Source organism: Dipodomys merriami, unplaced genomic scaffold (genome assembly GCF_024711535.1).
Source record: "Dipodomys merriami isolate MVZ:Mamm:240054 unplaced genomic scaffold, mDipMer1.0.p SCAF_71, whole genome shotgun sequence".
NCBI classification, from domain to species: Eukaryota; Metazoa; Chordata; class Mammalia; order Rodentia; family Heteromyidae; genus Dipodomys; species Dipodomys merriami.
In genome coordinates, this window is record NW_027206302.1 from 2,067,108 (window position 1) to 2,087,333 (window position 20,226).

General features: G+C 45.2%; 1 protein-coding gene across 1 annotated transcript in view; it reads left to right on the plus strand.

The window, feature by feature from the left end:
- Positions 1–16,771, plus strand: part of Azin2 (antizyme inhibitor 2) — a 31,268-nt gene extending 14,497 nt beyond the window's left edge. The window contains exons 8-11 of the mRNA XM_070008819.1: positions 436–598; positions 1,730–1,842; positions 10,736–10,950; positions 13,808–16,771. Of these exons, the coding sequence (XP_069864920.1) occupies positions 436–598; positions 1,730–1,842; positions 10,736–10,950; positions 13,808–13,946 (630 nt within the window). The 3' untranslated portion in view covers positions 13,947–16,771. The remainder of the gene's footprint in view (positions 1–435; positions 599–1,729; positions 1,843–10,735; positions 10,951–13,807) is intronic.
- Positions 16,772–20,226: the final 3,455 nt, after the last annotated feature.

A 20,226-nucleotide genomic window follows, 5' to 3' on the forward strand; every position in this document is an offset into this window, starting at 1 on the left:
AATTGTGTTTGCAGATTGGGCATAGAAATAATTAATAGAACTACTCTTTTAAAAAGTCCACAATGTTTAGATTTATCTGGATAATAGAATTAGAAACATTTATCTTTTTATTTATCTATATTTTAATTTTTTCTATAATGTATTATTAACTGGTTATTTGTGAAAGAATGATCTACATCATGGCTTCTGGAATCTGGTCCCCAAGCATTACAGTAAGTGCCCCTTCCCACTGTGGGGTGTTGAGGAGGGTATCCACCAAGCCCTGTCCCCCTTCTGCCTTTCTGGCTAGCTGTCCCCAGTTACCAGCTGGGCCTTAGCAGCTGCCAAGTTCTTCCTAAAATCAAAACAACTCTCAAGAAATAGACTTGGATCAGTAGCAAGTCTGCACCAGAAACACCACATTTCAAGCACACAATTGTTCCCCACCCCCACCAGATTGGTTCTGTGATCAATTCAGCTTTGGACCTATACTTCCCTGAGGGCTGTGGTGTGGACATCCTTGCAGAGCTGGGACGCTACTATGTGACCTCCGCCTTTACTGTGGCAGTCAGCATCATCGCCAAGAAGGAAATTCTCCTGGACCAGCCCGGCAGGGAAGGTAGGTATTTGGTGGGCAGCAGAGCCCTGTTCTGCCCTGAGGCTGGCAACAGAGGGGTAGGGGGTAGTGAGCAGTGTCTGGTTTTGGGTGCAGTGACAGGTTGGGGAAATCTGGGTAAGGGGACTTGCTGAAGGGAGCTGTATTGTCTTTCCTTCTCATCCTCAAACAATATTTAGCATTTTTTTCTCTAGGTGTGTTCAAATTCTGTGCAGGTTGAGATCAGAACATTAGGGAGGTGAGATACTCTTTTGATCCCATTTGACAGATGGGGAAACAGAGTCAGAAGGAATACAAGTGAAATGATTAATAGCCAATCAGAGGTGAAGCCTGCATTTGACCCCATATCTATCTTCTCTGTGAAGTACAGGCTCAAAAATCATTATATTTGTTTAAGTCCATTTTACAGATGACAGAATGTAGGTTGGGAGAGGTTGAGTCACCAACTCAAGGTCATTCAACTGGTAAAGAATAAAGTTCAGGGCATGCTGACTCAGAGCTGTGTGCCCCACACTGCCAACATCAGTGTTCCTCCTTGCCTGCTCCAGGTAGATTAGACCTACCTGAAGGATCTTTCAGAAGCTTGTGAGTGGCAAGTGTCAGGGAATCTGGTCTCTTAGCTGAGGGGGATGGGGGAAGATAATAAACTTGTGTAGAGGGGTGGTGGGCTCTAGTTAGAATGGTGTGTGTGTGTGTGTGTGTGTGTGTGTGTGCACAAGCACATGCACATGCATGTGTACATGTGGGTGCACATATTGACATTCGTCTAGCCATCTCTATAAACTTAGGAGACTGTCCTGTCTAGTCCACCCAGGAGCCAGGAAACCTGGCTTCTTGTTTCATAGCATTTCCTGTTATGTGCTTCCTTCTTGGAATCTTGTGTCTGGGCAGGCCTGCTCTTCTGCCTTTGCTGGAGCTTTTAGGGGCTCAGGTGCAGAGGAGTGTGTTCTGGCAGAGAGTTTTGGCTGCAAAGGACAGTGTTCCCACTGTGGCAGTGAACCCTTGTCACTATGATGGCTGTTGGTGAGGAAAAGGCAGTTCTTTGCTCTTGCTGAGCCACCATGGTTCCAGCGACCTACTGCCAGGCCCCTCACTTTCTGCTTGTACTCCTCCTGTCACCTCCCTTCCCTGCAGAGGAAAATGGCTCCACCCCCAAGACAGTTGTGTACCACCTTGATGAGGGCGTATATGGGATCTTCAACTCAGTCCTGTTTGACAACATCTGCCCTACCCCCATCCTGCAAAAGGTGAGTAGGCTCACCTTTATGGGTCTCTTTACATTGTGTGTGTGTGTGCCTTTCAATAACATCTCGTGTTTATATCTCATTCTGTTCATTCTCTTCAGAGAAGCAAACTTAAGGCCTTGACATGCTAGGCAAGCATTCTAACACTGAGCTACACACCAAGCCACATATTTTTACTTTTTTAAAAATTAGAAACAGGACTGAGGATATAGTTTAATCATAGAGCACTTGCCTGACATGCATGAGGCCCTGGGTTAATCTTCCCTCAAAAAGTAGAAAAAAAATTGACAGAAAGAGGCTAGGTGTGGTGCATGCCTATAATCCCCACCTTCAGGAGGCTGAGGCAGGGGGATCTTGTCTGGTATTTGATGCCAATCTAGGCTTCACAATGAGATCCTTTCTCAAAAAAAGAAAAAGACAACAAGGTTAAATATTATATTTCCTTTTATTCTTTTAGAAAATTCATTTTAGGGGCTGGGAAGGTGGCTCAGTGGTAGAGCGCTTGCCTTGCATGCCTGAGGCCCTGGGTTCGATTCCTCAGCAACACATAAGCAAAAAGAAAAAAGCCAGAAGTGGTGTTGTGGCTCAAGTGGTGGAGCGCTAGCCTTGAGCTGGAGAGCTAAGGGACAGCGCCAGGCCCAGAGTTCAGGCCCCACGATCGGACCTCCCCCCCCCCCCCAAAAAAAAAGAAAAAAGAAAATTCATTTTATTTTGCTTTCATAAAGTTGGGATCATATGAAATATATATGTGTGTATATATATATACATATATATATGTGTATATATATATATATATATATATATATATATATGGAGTGTAATTATTTCCATGTCATTAATCTTTCACAAGTTTTTCCATTGCTACATAGTATTCAACCAATGTGACTCTAGTGGTTGGCCATTTGGTTTCTTGTTTTGAGCTTTGTGAGTCTGGGGACATACAACTTTGGTTACTACCCTGGGGTAAATTCCTAGAAGTAAAAGAATGTTAATCTGTGATGAGTTTTTCATATTGGTAGGGGAACAAGAATGACAAAACAACAAAACATTCCTGGGTTTCCAGTGGCTTTAGTGGGAATCTTAAGAGGGAAAAATTGGCTATGTTGTTGTGTTTTCATAGCTCTATGTCTTTGAAGTCAGCTTCTCCTGGGAGAGCTCTTCTTACCCCTCATCTCTCTTTGGGGGGTGGGGGGGGTACGGGGGGGGAGGCTGTGTCCCTCTACTTCTTCTAGGGGCCTAGATATTATGCATCAACATAGTGGGTCCTCATTCCATAATTAAATATGATTTTATGTTTGTATAAGGGAATTTCCCAGACATGCTACAGAATTCAGTTTTCTACTCAGACACACTACACCCTACTGGCTACATTCTTTATATATCCTATATCCAACAGGCCACACCATACCAAAAAAGGGACTGGACTAGCCTGGGGCAGCCAAGCCCAGCTGGTAGCGCAGGCAGCAGCTCTCCTCCAGTCACCTTCTTCTCATTTGATGCCATCTCTGACTCCACTCTCCATTCCTTTCATCAGCGGCTCAGAAGAGTAGATCTTAGTCCCTGCCTACCAGTGCCCCAACCCACTTGTGCACTGTCCTGCCAAGGGCTAGGCTTTAACCAATCTCTAGACGGCCTTTCTGGCTTGGGTACCAGGAAAGATGTTCGTGTTCCTTGTGGTTTGTGCTGTACCTTCTGTGGGTGACCTACCTGAGTTTACTCCTTTGGGCTGTCAAACACTCAAAGCAATGGTTACAACAGATTTGGGAATACTGTTTTTCCTTCCCAGGGACTTTGATTTTGATTTATGGTGTGAAAGGTTGCAGTAGCTGGGTGCCGGTGGCTCACACCTGTAATCCTAGCTACTTAGGAGGCTGAGATAGGAGGATTACAATTCAAAGCCCACCTGGGCAGGGAAGTCTGTGAGATTCTTATCTCCAAATAAACACCAAAAAGCCAGAAGTGGTAGAGTGCTCCCCTTGAGCACAACAAACAAACAAACAAAAGCCTCAGGGACAATGCCCAGGCCCTGAGTTCAAGTCTCAGGATTGACCCACGTTTATATGCAGGTCCATGTGCACGCGCATGCAGACACACACACACACACACACACACACACACACACACACACACACACAAAATATATAAGTAACTTAAAACCTTCAGGGAACTTTTAAAAAAGTAAAATCCTCTCCAACACTCTGCCCTGATGGAAGTCCTTCCATATCACAATCCCTTTTCTGTCAGCATGCACAGGTAGGGCTTTGTGTTTTTCACCACACATATGTGAAGGCTAACGTTAGGGTGTACCTATGGTAGCAGGTACTGTGCTAAGCACTGTACATGACAATTACTCTCTTCACATTTGCCAAAATCCTTTAGAGTAGATCCTATGGATCATTTTACACTGAGAAAACTGAGTTCAAAAAGGTGAGTTATCTTGTTTAAAGTCACATCCTTAATAGGAGGTGATGCTTGTTAACTACAGGTTGTGAGCCCTTGGGGGCTCATGGCTTAGTCATCTCTGATTATCTGTCTGGTGCCAGAGAAAGCTCTTAACTCTTTTCCTATAGACCTACACCTTCCTATAAAGTTGCTGTATCATTGGGCATTTAAGCATTGATTGCTCTGTTTTTTTCATGTTATTTTTATTAGTCTCCCACCAGTATTCCCATGAATATTGCTAGTGTGTTCTTTGCTAATCTTCCTGCCTAGATGGCTTATTCTACATGGTAGAATGAATGTATTCATTTAAAAAACTATTTTCATATGATGAGTTCTTGAATTATTACCAGGTGTTTCCAGCTGATCTTCCCACAATCTTAGTCTAATATGTACTGTAACCACATGTACCTCTTTCACAATAAGCTCACAGGCATTGCCTCCTGTGACCTTTTATTGATGGACAGTGTATCTGAAAGGTCATATTTTAGCACAACACAGGTCTTTGATAAACTAAAGCATTTTGTTTTGGTTATTGTTTTGTATGCTTTGATGTCAATGTTTTTTTATATTTTTTATTGTGAAAATACTGTACCGAGGGGTTACAATTACATGGGCAAGATAATTAATTTTTTTTTATATTCCCTGTTCTTCTAATTTTTTCTTGCCAATCCTAGGGCTTGAACTCATGGCCTGGGTACTGCCCCTGAGCTTCTATTGCTTAAGGCTAGCACTCCTACCACTTGAGCCAGAGCACCACTTCTGGCTTTTTCTGTTTATGTGGTACTAAGGAATCGAACCCAGGACTTCATGCATGCTAGGCAAGCACTCTACTACTAAGGCACATTCCCAGCTCTGTTCTTTTAATTTGAGATATCTTAAAGTGACTTTTGTTTTTTTATATTTTTTAAACAAATAGAGAAGATATTGCAAGGGCTTGCATGTGTTTTTCATGTGATAGTTGATAGTTTTTTTCAATCTGTTCATTTGTTATTCTAGTTTTGTGATTCTGATATACAATTACGTTATACTATCATGTGTTTCTAACTGTACTCTGAGTAAGTTGTAAAGAAATTTCTCTCACTTGTGTTATTCAAGTTGTAAATTATGTATGCATTACTCCAGTGTTTCTTGTTAAGGAAATAGAATGTTTACTGGAGAAAATTTAGCACAAACAATAAAATTAAAGAATTTATAAATCTCACTGGTAGCACATAACTCTGAAAATTTATCTTGATTCCTCCTTTTTAAAAGGTATTACAATCTGGACACTGGTGGCTCACACCTGTAATTCTAGCTACTTAGGAGGCTGAGATCTGAGGATCACAGTTCAAAGCCATCCTAGGCAGCAAAGTCCATGAGACTCTTATCCCTAGTTAACCACCAAAAAGCCAGAAGTGGAGCTCTGTAACTCAAGTGATATAGAGCTAGCCTTGAGCACTAAAACTGAGAGGCAGTGCCCAGGCCTTGTGTAGGGGCACACACACACACAGACACAGACACAGACACAGACACACACACACAGACACACACACAGACACACACACACACACACACACTCACACCCCCCCCAAAAAAGTATTATAAGTACATATTGTTTTCCAAGAGCACACACACACACACCAAAAAGTATTATATGGGAAGTGGCGCTGTAGCTCAAGTGGTAGAGCGCTCGCCTTGAGCTGAAGAGCTGAGGGACAGCGCCCAGGCCCAGAGTTCAAGCCCCACGACCGACCAAAAAAAAAAAAAAAGTATTATAAGTACATATTATTTTCCAAGAGGTTAATTTTATAAATTTTCAATAGTTAGGCCTTTCTACTCAAGATTATACTGCATTTCTTCAATTACTAAGATTTTAAAAACCTCTGTAAAAGTTATTTTCATGCAGGGCCTTCACCTTTTTTTCTTTTTTCTTCCCTTCTCCCTCCCTTCCCTCCCTCCTTTCCTCCCTCCCTTCCATCCTTCCTTCCTTCCTTCCTTGTTTCCTTCCTTCCTTCCTTCCTTCCTTCCTCAGGGTCTCATACTTGCTAGGCAGGTACTCTACCACTGAGCAAGAACTCTACCACTTGAGCCACCGCACCACTTCCATTTTTTTGGTGGCTAATTGGAGATAAGAGTCTCATGGACTAGCCGGGCGCTGGTGGCTCACGCCTGTAATCCTAGCTACTTAGAAGGCTGAGATCTGAGGATCGTGGTTCAAAGCCAGCCCGGGCAGGAGAGACCGTGAGACTCCTATCTCCAATAAACCACCAAAAAACCGGAAGTGGTGCTGTAGCTCAAGTGGTAGAGTGCTCGCCTTGAGCTGAAGAGCTGAGGGACAGCTCCCAGGCCCAGAGTTCAAGCCCCACGACCAACAACAACAACAAAAAAAAGAGTCTCATGGACTTTCCTGCCCAGGCTGGCTTTGAACTGTGATTCTCAGACCTCAGCCTCCTGAGTAGCTAGGATTACAGGCATGAGCCACCAGCACCCAGCTTTCTCTTTCTCTTTTTTTTTTTGTTCCAGTACTGGGGCTTGAACTCAGAACCTAGCTTTTTCCTTGTTAATTGGACATTGAGTTCCTGCCCAGACTAGCTTCAAACCACAATCCTCAGATCTCAGCCTCCTGAGTAGCTAGGATTACAGAAGTGCTACCAGGGCCTGGCTTTCTAAATGAGATTTTAATTATAAGGTTTTGTTCTATATTAACCCCCCCCCCTTTTTAATATTGCCTTGTTCATCACATTTAAAAAAATTTTTTAACACTTTATGTATACAAAATTTATTAGGAATTATTTATTTATTTTTAGAAGTTGAGGGATTAATGAGGAAGTGTATTAGGTCCTATATGGTTTTAGTGTTTGACTTTATTTCTTCTGGGGAACTATTCTCATTTTAGGCCTCAAAGGAAAGTAACTGGATTAGTGCTGGCTCAGAATTCTGTTCGTATAACTATGTCAGAACTTGCAGCAAGTCATGTCCCCTCTAAGTTTTCTAATCTCTAAGACCAGTTGTGCAACTGTGCTGTCTTACCTCCTAGATAGGATATGAAGTTGTAGTGGGAACACTTTATAAAAAATGAGGAAACCCTGACCCTTTTCACCGAGGGGCCCAATGTACAGATAATTAGGCATGTTGTTTAGTTGCCTTCAGTTGTCAGACTTGTAAACAAGGCTGAGATTATCATCTTTTTTTTTTTTTTTTTTTTTTTTTTTTTGCCGTGGGGTCTGAATTCTGGGCCTGGGTGCTGTCCCTAAGCTCTTCAGCTCAAGGCTAGCACTCTACCACTTGAGCCACAGCTTTTCTTCCGGCTTTTTCTGCGTATGTGGCGCTGAGGAATTGAACTCAGGGCCTCATGTATGCAAGGCAAGCACTCTACCATTGAGCCACCTTCCCAGACCCTTGTTGTCATATGCTTTGGAATATTTTTTTTTAATAGTGGGTTTAAATAGCGAAAAGGAGCCTTGCATACTGGTGTATGCCTATAATTCCAGCTACACAGGAAGCAGAGAGAGGAGGATTTTTGTTTGAGACCAGATCAGGCAAATGAATGAGACCCTATCTAAAAGGGAAAAAAAAATCCTAAATTAAAAACTAAAGGTGTTGAAGGTGTAGCTCAAGTGGTACTTTTTGCCCAGGAAGCTTGAGACTGAGCTCAAACCCCAATACTTCCAAAAAGAAAAGAAAATAGTAAAATGGTAGATTTGCTTTACTTTTTTGTAAAGTTTTAAAATCTTATTTTTATACTTTTTATTTGTACCACTAATAAAAAAATGACAGAATGCTAATGTATTAGAACTCCAGGGTGCCTTTTCTCTTTATTGTGGGAGAACTATTAAAGCCTGTTTTCTTAAACATCCTTGTGGATACATTTATAGAGTGTTTCTTTCCTAAATCTTTAAATGTTAGCTTAATGTTTCTTAATGATGGCAGCTAAGGGAGATGATTCAGAGAAAGCAAGATTAATTTTACTCATTATCCAAAAGCTTGTAACAAAAAGAACATTAAGTTAAATGAACAGTATTTGTTTCTCTCCCCTTCCTGGAACAGGAACTTGACAAGCATAGGAACCTTAGTTTTTTGTGAATGCACAGTCACTGATGCATCTTCACCTCTGGTACCAAAGCCTGGCACATAGCAGATGCTCAATTAGGACTTGGTAAATGAACAAGTCAAAATATAGAAGTGTTCTCTTTGTTTCTTGTGGCATATTGGGGTTTGAACTCAGGGCCTTGCATGTGATAGGCAGGTGCTGTACCATATGATACACGCCATCCAGCCCTTTTAGCTTTCATTATTTTTTGAATAGGGTCTTGCTTTTTCTCCTAGGTCAGCCTGGACTGTGATCCTGGACTGTGATTCTCCTGTTTACATTTCCTGCCTTAGCTTGGAGGACAAACCCCTACTATCAGATCCAGCTTTTCTTTGTTAAGATGAGGGTCTCCTGAACTTTTTGCCTGGGCTGGCCTTAAATAATAATCTTCTTAATTTTAGCCTCCTGAGTAGGTGGGATTACACATCCTTGCCACTGCCTTTAGCTCCATTCTTAGGTTGAGTAATGAATGCATGTTTTTTTTTATGGGTAGGACTGATTTCTTATTAACTAATTTCAAATATGTGAGTGTTATTTCTGCTTATAGAAGCTGAGACATATTTTTCCCTCAATTTTATTAATTCCTGTTCCTGCTAAGGTGTCAAAATGACTTTTCTTTTTTTTTTCTCCATTCGTCTTTACTACCTCCTTCTAGACTTCTCTATGGCTTTAATTCATATCTTTTCTCTTTTCCTTCTTGTTTTCAACATCTGTCCATTTAAAAATATTGCAGTGAGCAAGGCACTGGTGGCTCATACCTTTAAAACTTAGCTACTCAGGAAGCTGAGATCTGAGGATCATGGTTGGAAGCCAGCCTGGGCAGACAAATCCTGAGAGACTTTTATCTTCAAATAGCCAGCAATATGCTGAAAGTGGAGGCATGACTCAAGTGGTAAAGCACCAATTGTGAATGGAAAAGCTGAGCAAGAACATGAGGCCCTGAGTTCAAGCCCCAATACCCACACAAAAACTATTACAATGAACATCTACTTGGTGCTGGACTGCCAGGTCCACAGGAATTAGGGAAGACCTGTACTGATGACATCCCTGGACTTGTAGAGTTTTGAATTTGTCAAGAAATTTAGGCCAAACCAGATTCCTCACAACTGTCTCATTACTAACTATAGTAAGTGTTATAGAGATAAAACTTGGACAGTTTAGAGCTTTAAGAAAGGTTTCCAGAGCCTATCTCTTCTGGAATCTACAGGAAAGGTAGGAAGTGGCAGATTTCGGGTTCTCAGGGGACAGCCTGGGGCTTTAAAGGAAAGGGTTGGGAGAGGGAAGCTGTTGTTACTGGAGTGAGAATGCAGTGGAAGGTGGAATGGGGATGGGGACATCTTGTCCCTTGGTGCTCACCTTTCCTCGAGGGCTTCCTGGACAGAGGCTCCACACTGTGACTAACTGCACCTCTGGGTTGTCCAGAAATGATCTGTATCATAAACTTCTTCTCTGGATCTGGAAGTCATTTAGGAAATATTAAAAATACAATGTTCCTTATCATCTATTCAGTTGCTACATTTATTTTTTTCTTCTTCATTTTCTTCCATCAGATTTTATGTATTGCGGCACAGGGATTTAGTCCATTTTGCATTATTTGTAGGTAAATTTTATAGAAGACTTAGATAAATGGATGAAAATATGTTTATCTTCAGTGGAAGGCTGGATATTGTCCAGATTATCTGATTCTGTAGGGTCTCTATCTTTTATTGTCCCTGAATTATTTTACGTTATTGGAACTTACATGATACTTATGGTAATGCAGATAATTTCCTCCCATAGAAATGCAAATTTTATCTTTTGGGATTCAGCTGATTATTGCCCTATAGACATTGAAAAGATTTAAAATTTTACATCCATTAAGCAAATATATTTTGCTTTTCTTAATGACCTGTATATGTGTGGGTTTCTTTTGAATTTTCCTTTGAACCAGTTGTAATATCTTACTGTTTGCTTTACTGATGGAGTCACTAAAAGCTTTGACATATATGCATTTTATATGTACACAAAGGGATGATTTATTTTCCTTAAAAAACTACTTAAAATGAAAAAATAAGAAATGAATGTTCTACATATAGAACTCACCGGTCTTCTTAGCCTTATGAATATCTAGTAGGTACTATTTATCATTCACACTTTACAAATGAGGAAACTGAGGCAAAGAGTGATTATCTTGTCCAAGGTCACACAGCTAGCAACTGCTGGAACCTGGCTGCCAAGTGCAGGGGCCCACAAATTTGGGGAAGTGGGGAGGGCCTTGGATGCCAGCCTAAGAGGGCATACAGTCTTCACCCTGTTGGCTATGGGAGCCATGGAAGGCATTTAGGGGAGGAAGTTCCCAGGCTGTGGTATGTGCAGGAGGGCTGACACCATCTTTGTCTCCCACAGAAACCAGCTGCAGAGCAGCCCCTGTATAGCAGCAGCCTGTGGGGCCCGGCGGCCGACAGCCATGACTGTGTGGCTGAGGGCCTGTGGCTGCCACAACTACACGTAGGGGACTGGCTAGTCTTTGACAACATGGGCGCCTACACCGTGGGCACAGGGTCTCTCCTCAGGGGGACCCAGGCCTGCCGCATCACCTACGCCATGTCCCGAGTAGCCTGGTAAGGAGGCCTTGCTGCGATATGGGGGCGGGGGTGGGGTGGGGAGGCAATAGGGAAGCTTGGGGGACCTGAGACCCTGCTGCTCTGCAATCCAGTTTGACTGGGAGCCCCTGGCTGCTGGCTCTAGGTGAGGTCTGTGCCATGAATGAAAAGCTTACAACTCATGGCTCTGTGAAAAATGCCGTGCTGGGCAGGGCTGTGGCTCTCTGCAAGGCCCAGGCCTGTTCTTCAACAGGTGGAAGTGGTAGGCAGCAGTAGGTGGGAGGGGCAGACAGGAGTCCTGGCAGAAGGAACTCAGTGTGGTGTGTTTCATCCAAGGTACTGTTTCAGGTTGGCTATGACCAGAGAGGAGGTGGCAGGCAAGGCCTGGAGACCCAGTGAAGGGCTGGGGTGGTGGGAAGCAAGGACTGAGTTAACACCTAGAAAGACCACACTGGAGATACGGGGTTCATTAAGGAGGGCAAGGATAGACAATTCAGCAGTGATATTCACTAGACATTATATTGGAGACGAACTATACAACCAGAGGGGAGGGGAGACAGGAGAGGGAAAACAGAGAGAACAAGGTGTGGGGTGACACTGTTCAAAAGGAAATGTACTCACGACCTGACTGTAACCCCTCTGTAATCATCTTTGTGATTTTTTTAAGCATAGACAGAGGTGGCTGGTCAGGTGGCAGCTCTGTGACCTGGGAAAGGCTTGTTTCTACTCATCGAGCCTCAGTTTTCTCATCTAGGAAATGAGTCTAACACTAGCCCTCTCTGCTTCACCAGCTGGTGCTGGGATCCTGTAAGGCCAGAGGTGTAGGAGATAGAGAGTTATGCCTGTGGAACCCTGATGTCAGATCTTACATTACACAAAACCCTAAAAAGATCCATGTTATCACCAAGTGATGTAACTGTCCTGACAGATCCCACAGCTGGTTAGCAGTGAAGGGCCAAGGGAACAGGAGCACATTTGAAACTTCACATGGTGTCCTGAGGTCCCAGGAACACTATCAAACCCCAATCCCCAGGTCCTGATAAGACATCAGGAAAGTTGCATTTTTTTTAACCTGTGAGGGGCACAGATTGGACTTAGTCCTGAAGGGAGTCAGGACCCATTGAGGGTTTTTAAGAAATGGGGCCAAGCCATGTTTAAAGATAAGGAGATAGAGATTGAGACAGAAGGAGCTCTCCCACAAAGGTCACCAGCCTGACTGCTAATTTGCTGTTGATCTATACAGATCAGCTGAGAGGAAGGCCTTCCTGCCAGTGTGGGACTGGAACATGCGTGAAGTAGGGAAGGACTAAGGGGAAGCACTGGATAGAAGAGGGAGGGTCTTGTGGAAACGCAGATTCCAGCAGAAGCAAAGGCCAGGCTCTTGACATAGAACCCAGCCCTCCTTCTCTACCCACCATCCACCATTTCCCAGTCTAGTGGTGGCTTGCTGCCTGGCACACTGGCAGTGGGGGACACAGATGTCTTCCCTACTTTGCTGTAGGTGAAGCAATGTCAGGGATCTTGTTGTTTCCAGAGTGAGTCCCACTGTGTTTGGGTCTCTGGGGGTGTCTCCGCTCCCCTGAGCTCTGTCACTGAAGCTGAGATCTAGAAGTAGAGGAGGAGTTAGTCAGGAGAGGGCTGGATGATACAGGCAGGAGACAAGCACAGTACAGGCCCAAGAAGGTCCACTGAATGACAGGATAGCATCTGGAGCCACTCAGAACAGAATGAGGGCAAGGTAGGCTGGGTTGATCTCTTGGGGCCTCAGCATGGAGGGAGAAGCTGGCGACTCAGGAGCAGGAGTCTATCTTTTGGAAAGATGCACCAGTGCTGGATCCCTCTGGAAAGGCTAAGATTCAGTCAGAGAGCCTGTGCTGGCAGTGTGAATGGAACAGGGTCTGGATTTGCTGGGGCTAGGCTACGTGTGAGACAAGAGTTCCTGCGGTGGCGAGCAGTTGGCCCCATACTGGAGCTCTTTATCCATTAGGGGACAGAGGAGGAGAATTTGTGTGTGGGATTGTCAGAAGGGAGCAGGGTGTTGTAAGGTGACTTATCCCAGAAAAATGGAATATTGGAGCCCTTATACAGTTAGCAGGCTACAGGCAGCCAGTTATTACAAAGGCCTGCAGCCCCTAAATATACACAGCACAGCTAGGAAACAGGCTAGAGAGGAAAGGAAGAGTAAAAACAGAGTAAAAACCAGCAAACCACTTCAGCTCTGATGGAGAGCTGAGTAGGAATGCCATAATGACTGGAAACAAAACAGGAGACAGGACATGACCACAGAGAGACACATGGTATGGCATAATGGCGTCTGGGCTGGTCTGGGCCTAAATAGGGTCAAAGCAGGAAGTAGGTCCACAGGAAATCCCCAGTTCCAGCCACTGGACTGACAGAGTCAGTAACCTATCAGCCAAGGGCCTGGTGGGGGGGTTTCCTTCTCCCAGTCTGAAGACAAGATGCCGGACCCTACCAACCACTATGTGTCCAATATGGCACTGGCCAGACCTGACCTTACTTCAAGGGAATGAATTGTTCACAATCCTTAAGTCTGGGGGCTGGGGACTGGGGACTGGGATGTGAAAACTGGAATCCTAGTTCTGCCCCCTGCTAGGAATATGGTGCTGCATAGTTATTCTTGATCCTTAGATTCCTCTCCAGTAAGACAAAGGAGGTAATGTTTCCCTTAGAGGGGTTCCCATGGTTCAGGGGAAGATGTAATTAGACACATAGAAAGTGCACAATAAATGTAGGATCCTTTCTCTGGGCACTGGGGTCAGGTCATCAGGCTTCCCTGGCCTCTACCCTTGGATTGAGGCTTGGAGGCAAACCCACCCCCAATGGGGCCAGGACTATATGTATCTCTTGCCCCCAGGGAAGCACTTCGAGGGCAGCTGCTGCCCACAGAAGAAGACCAGGACGCTGAGGGCGTGTGCAAGCCTCTATCCTGCGGCTGGGAGATCACAGACACCTTGTGTGTGGGCCCTGCCTTCACCCCAGCGAGCATCATGTGAGCGGGCCTGCTCCCCCCCCAACCCCCGAACCCCAGCGGGGCCGCGGAGATGCCTCTGGGAGAGGTGGGGAAGGCGGTGAGCAGGCACCCTCTGGCCAGGACTCTGGTGCCTGCTCTGCTGCCCCCACACTCCACCTGTAGTGTTTCTGCCCTGTAAATAGGACCAGTCTTACACTCGCTGTAGTTCAAGTATGCAACATAAATCCTGTCCCTTCCATCCGTGTCTGCCTTCTCTGCAGCGCAAAGGGCCTGGTCAGTCAGGTGTGGGGGTGTTCTTGGGGTCTTCCTTAGTCTCCTTCCCACCTTTGTAAATATGAAACAAATAAATATTTAGTAGTTTTTTTTAATATTCCAGTGGAATCTGGAAGTTCAATTCACAAAGCAATCAGGGCCAGGCCTGGGAGAAACTTCCCTAGTCACCATGAATGAACCCCTGCACTTCCACTTCTGTACTGCCATGCTCTGAGCCCTGTCTACAGGGTGGCATCTCCCACTGGTACCCACCTCTCCCGATTTTCCCCTGTCTTCTTCACAGGCCTCTATGCCTGGTCTCCTGAGGAAGGGTGAGATGTTGGGGCAAGGCAGGGGTCAGAACAGCTTCATTTCATGGACTCATGACAAGCTAGTGGCCTCGGTGTGATCCACCACTCAGCCTGAGGTCTGGCTCAGAGCAAAGAAAACTGATGACTTGATACAGCTGTGGAGCAAAAGGGGCAGAGTCCACATAGATTGCTTTTTTGTTTTGCGGTGCTGGACCTTGAGCATGCCAAAAGCAAGTGGTCTACCGTTGAATTGCACCCCCGCCCCATAACCCATTTTTCTTCTGGGAGGTTTTAGTAAGCCCTGTGTCCTTTCAGTAGAGTAATGCCAATATATTGTGGTTGGTTTGGCTCTCAGGCAGTGAGTGTTAGAATGAGGCCAGGCATAAAGTTTGTTGTGTCCAGTGCCAGCGGGCACTGCCTCACTCTGGCACGCCTCAGATGGGCAGTTCTTACCAGGACAAAGTCTCTTTCATACTGCCAGGATTCTAAGCTATGAGCCTTGAGAGTGTGAACTGCTGAGAAAAAGACATCAGATTTTAGACTGCCCTCAGCTGTAGGGGAACCCTAAATTCTTTTATCTACTTAGCTTTCTTTTTGTGCTGCTACGAGGCTCGAGCTCAGGGTCTTTCACTCTCGCTTGGCTTTTTCCACTCACAGCTTGTTCTTTACTTTTGGAACCACATTTTCAGTTCTGGCCTTTTGATGGTTAACTGGAGACTAAGAGTCTTTTAGATTAGTCAGCCCAGACTGGCTTTGAACCACCAACCTCAGATCTCAGCCTCTTGAGTCGCAGGATTATAGGTTCAAACCACTGGAACCCAGCAATTTTTATTTTTAAGTGAAAAAAAAAGATATAACTCAAGTAGCATAAAAATCTAGCCCTTTAAAGCATAAAAGTGAATGGTCTTCAGTGTATTTGGTTGTGCAACTATCACAACTACCAATTCTATACCTGAAACTCCCTAAAGAAGCTCCTTACCACAGCGGTCACTCTTTTCCCTGTCCTCAAGCCCTGGCAACACACATCCACTTTCCATCTTTATAGATTTGCTTCTTTGGACATTTCACTGCAATAGTTTTCATATTTTCTTGAGGGCAGGCTTAGCCACCCTGCTTCACTATTGCACATGGCACTGAGGTCATCTAATGAGGCCATGTGCCATGTGTTCAGAGGAAATTAGGCGCAACATCTCCATTTGCAAGGTTGGGCCTCGTTTTTGTACTCAGGACATCAGGAGACTCAGCACACAAAGAGGTCTCTTGTTTCTTTGGTAGCCACCCAGAACCATGCTGTCCAAATATTCCCATACTGGTCCCAGGGCTCTGCTTGTGAGCCTGTTTCTGAAATGTCTTCCAAGCAGCTGAATCCATTCATACAGCTGCTTTTTTTCCTCCTCCTCGTCCTCCTCCTTCTCCTCCCCCCCCTCTCCTCTTCCTTCTTCTCCCTTTCCTCTCTCTCTCCACCCTCCTCCTCCTTCTTCTTTGTGGTGGAAATGGGGCCAAACATTGGGTTTTCTTTTGAAACTGATAACTGCTGGCAAGTTATAGGTGTAACTCAATACTTGGTTGGGCGCTTGACTTTTTCTGTGATTTTTGAAGTGACAAGTAGCTTGACCTGGAGCTTCAACAGATCACTCCCACTGGAACCTTTCCCGTGTTTCTTGTGCTATTTGCGGTAAGGATTTGAAATTTGCTTTTCTGAGAAAGTTATGTACAGGGGTCTCGATGTGACTTATTTACTCCAGACAGGCCTGAACCTTTCCCTCTCAGGGCTTGTCCTTTCTTCCTCTTCTCAGTCCACCCTTATTCAGAAGCCAGATCCGTCACTCCTGTGACTCCATTTTACCAAGAATGACAAAGTCCTGACCAAACTACCTCTGACTCCCACTCTTCCCCCCTCACTAATCCTGGCCACACTGACTCTCCATTCCTCACATCCCACTGCTGGTTTTGCATTTACTCTCCCCTCCCTCTGGAATGGTCTTTCCTGTGGCAGTCACTCACTTAAGTCCTTCTATTCAAATGTTTTCCTCAGGCAAAGTCTTCCTGGATCACCTTTGAGAAAACACCACTTCCAAGTCTCTTTTTCCTATTAACTGGCTTTTCTTTCATATTGTACCTATCACTACTACTCATGTTTGTCTGTGTAGCATCTGTCATCCTGTCTAGAATGTAAGCTCCTTGGCAGCAGGAACCCTATTTATTTTTTCACTTCTGTATCCTCATCATCCAAACAGAGCAGGTGCTCAAAAGTATATGCCAAATAAATAAACATAGCTCTTAACCAATTGTTAACTCATTTGTAAAATGTGGCTACTCAATATATTTCCTTCAATGGGTAGTTATTATTAAGTAAGATGGGTAGAAAGCACTCAGCTCAGTGCCTAATATATCATTAACTGCTTAATAAATGACACTGGAAAGTCATTTCTTGGATGTTTATTTATTTCTTTTTTCGTCAATTGTGGGGCTTGAACTCTGGGCCTGGGAGCTGTCCCTCAGCTCTTCAGCTCAAGACTAGTGCTCTACCACTTGAACCACAGTGTCACTTCCTGTTTTCTGGTTGTTTATTGGAGTTAAGTTTCACAGACTTTCCTGTGCAGGCTGGCTTTGAACAGCAATCCTCAGCTCTCAGCCTCCTGAGTAGCTAGGATTACAGGCATGAGCCACTGGTACCCAGCCTGGATGTTTATTTCTTACCAGGGCTAGGTCTGTGCTAGAGACTGCTAATGCAGAGATGAGACTTCAAAGAACCTACAGGGTAGGAGTCATTGAGAACTTGAATGAGACAATTTGGAGCAATATGGAGCACTATATATTTCTGAAACACACACATGACAGGACCTTAGAAGGCCTGATGGTGCCATGTTTTTCCTTTATCCCCCAGCCTGGGAGAGGTAGGCCTAGCCAAGGAGCCTGATGGAGGTCAGAAAGGATGAGATGTCCTCTCTGCTCCTGCTCATAAGGGAGATGGTGACTCTGAGCAGGAACTGCTTTTCTACCCCACCTTCAAGAAGTCCACTTGTCCATGACAGCTAATGCTGCCCTTCGCTGCATTTTAAACTCCTTTCCTGGCATCTATGAGATGAGCAGCTAAATTTGTGCAAAATTACCTGCTAGGGGTCAGAGAGGATTAATGTTTTGAAACATGAATCAATCCTGTCAGTCATCTGCCATAATCCTCTAGCTAATTCCCACTGAGATGCCAATAAAAACTAAATTGCCTAAGATCCCTGCCTACTCTTTTCTCATATTGCACTTCCTCAGTATCTTGAACAAACTAGTTTTAATAGGGTGAAAGGTAACCCCCAGAAAGGAATCACTTGGTCCCCTCTCCCTAGCTCTTGAATAATCCTTAGTTTGTGCAGTGACCACTGGAAGAGCTGGTAGGAGGGTTGCCAGTGACCTCAGGGTTACAGTTGGGAAGACTCAGCTCAAGACATTTAGTGAGCTAGTCTATGGCCAGACACACTCTGGGTGACCTTGGGGTCAGATTGCCAGATTAAAAAAAATAGGGTACACCCAGTGAAATTTCTGCTTCTGTGAACGAGGGATACTTTTTATCTTGTGCAATATTTGGGGTATTTTTTAAAATATTAAAACAGTACTCGTTTGAAGTTCAGCTCTCACTGGGTGTCTTTTTTTTTTTTGGTCGGTTGTGGGGCTTGAACTCAGGGCCTGGATTTCCACTCAAGGTTAGCGCTCTATCACTTTGTGCCATAGCACATCTTCCGATTTTCTTGTGGTTAACTGGAGATAAGAGTCTCACAGACTTTCCTGACCAGGCTGGCTTTGAACAGCGATTCTCAGATCTCAGCTCCTTGAGATTTCTTCTTTTTTTGGGGGGGGGGGGGTCTGGTCGTGGGCCTGAACTCTGGGCCTGGGCACTGTCCCTCAGCTCTTCAGCTCAAGGCTAGCGCTCTACCACTTGAGCCACAGCGCCACTTCCGGCTTTTTTCTTTTTGCTTATGTGGTGCTGAGGAATCGAACCCAGGGCCTCATGCATGCAAGGCAAGCGCTCTACCACTGAGCCACCTTCCCAGCCCCTCAGCTCCTTGAGTAGCTAGTATTACAGGCGTGAGCACCGGCCCCTGGCTGGAGTCTGCATTTTATTTGCTAAGTCTGACAACTCGGCCTGGAAAGTCCTCTTCGGCTGGCTGGACGTCCCTCTATGGATTTCGTTTCCTCCATCCGTGGATCCGGGGTGTTTCTGAGAGTTGCGAAGCGACTCCTTTAGGCGGAGAACCCCCACATCCTCCTGCTCAGGACCCGCAACTTTCGGGGATGGAAGCGATGCTCTTAATTACGGCAGAACGGAACCATGGCTGCGCGGCTTCTAGCCGCTGGCGTCGCCCCGCACGGTCTCTCACTCCGTCGGCTTCCTGTTTCGTGACGTCACTTCCGCATCACCGGGCCGCCACAGGGTCTTGCGCGCTCTGCCCACCCGGAGGCGGAACCGACCTAAGTATAAAAACCAATGGAAGCCATTGGTTGAAAGATAACAGCGGCAGCTCCGCCTCCAATGGGAAACGGAACTTTCGCTGGCTCCGGGGGGAAAGAGGTCAACCCGGGACGAGAGTGGCGTGGGGGGCGGAAGGCGGGACGGGGGGGAGAAGTGACCCGGAGTCCACCGGAAGGCCCCGCTTTACCGGAAGTAGATTCTGGTCTGTCTGCGACTTCCGCAAGTTCCTAAAGAACCGGAAAGCCGGGTGGACGTGAGGAGACTCGTCTCTGCCCTCCCTTCGCTGTCATTTCATACTTGGGAGATGACATCTTTCTGACAGCAACACGAGGCTTTGAAGGAGCTCTACCGAGGAGATGTTTGGCATTTTACTTTATTATTTTTTTTGGGGGGGTCTGGTCGTGGGGTCTGAACTCTGGGCCTGGGCGCTGTCCCTCAGCTCTTCAGCTCAAGGCTAGCGCTCTACCACTGAGCCACCTTCCCAGCCCCATGTTTGGCATTTTAGAATAACGTAACTACTGTCTGTTCTGCCCTGCTCTCACCCTTCACTAGTAGTATTTCATCTCATCTACTCTGGATTTTTTTTTTTTCTTCCGTTTCTGGAGTTTGAATTTAGGGCCTGGAGATACTATCAGATTAAGGCACAGACCCCCTAGTCCCCGCCTCCCCCGTGTTTCTTGTAGCTTATTTTTTCGGGTAAGGGCCTCACTTTCAGGGGTTGGCCTGGGACAGCCATCCTACTTTCACCTTCCTCTGTAGCTAGTGCTATACCAGGCTTTTTGAGGTAGGGTCTTGCTAGCTTTTCCCTCCCCTCCCATGCTAACCTCCAAACATGACCTTTCAATCTCTAGCAGGTTTGAAAAAAAAATAAAAAGAGTCTATCAAAGTAGCTTGCTTCCTTTCTGTTAATTTTTTGAGAATTGTTTTTCTGAAAAAGTTCATGCATTGCCCAGGTGGCTTGGCTCTTGTTAATATATTTTAGTTACATCCTTTTTCTTGCTGCACTTTAAGACATCTTTCTTAAAGTTCCTTATATTTTAGTTATAGCCTGTTAATTAAGCCAAATACTTTTGCAGTTTGTGAACTTGAGTTCAGCCAGTGTGAGCTTAGTGGCCAGGCCTGCTGGGTTAGGGATAAAAAAGGAGCAGCCTGCCTCCTCTGTGTGCTTGCTTGCCAGGTTATGGCACAGCTTCTGTAGAAGTAAACCTTGTCTTACTGAGTTACTTTGAATATGTGGTCCTTATTCCTACATGACATCCCAATAACCTGAGGTATTT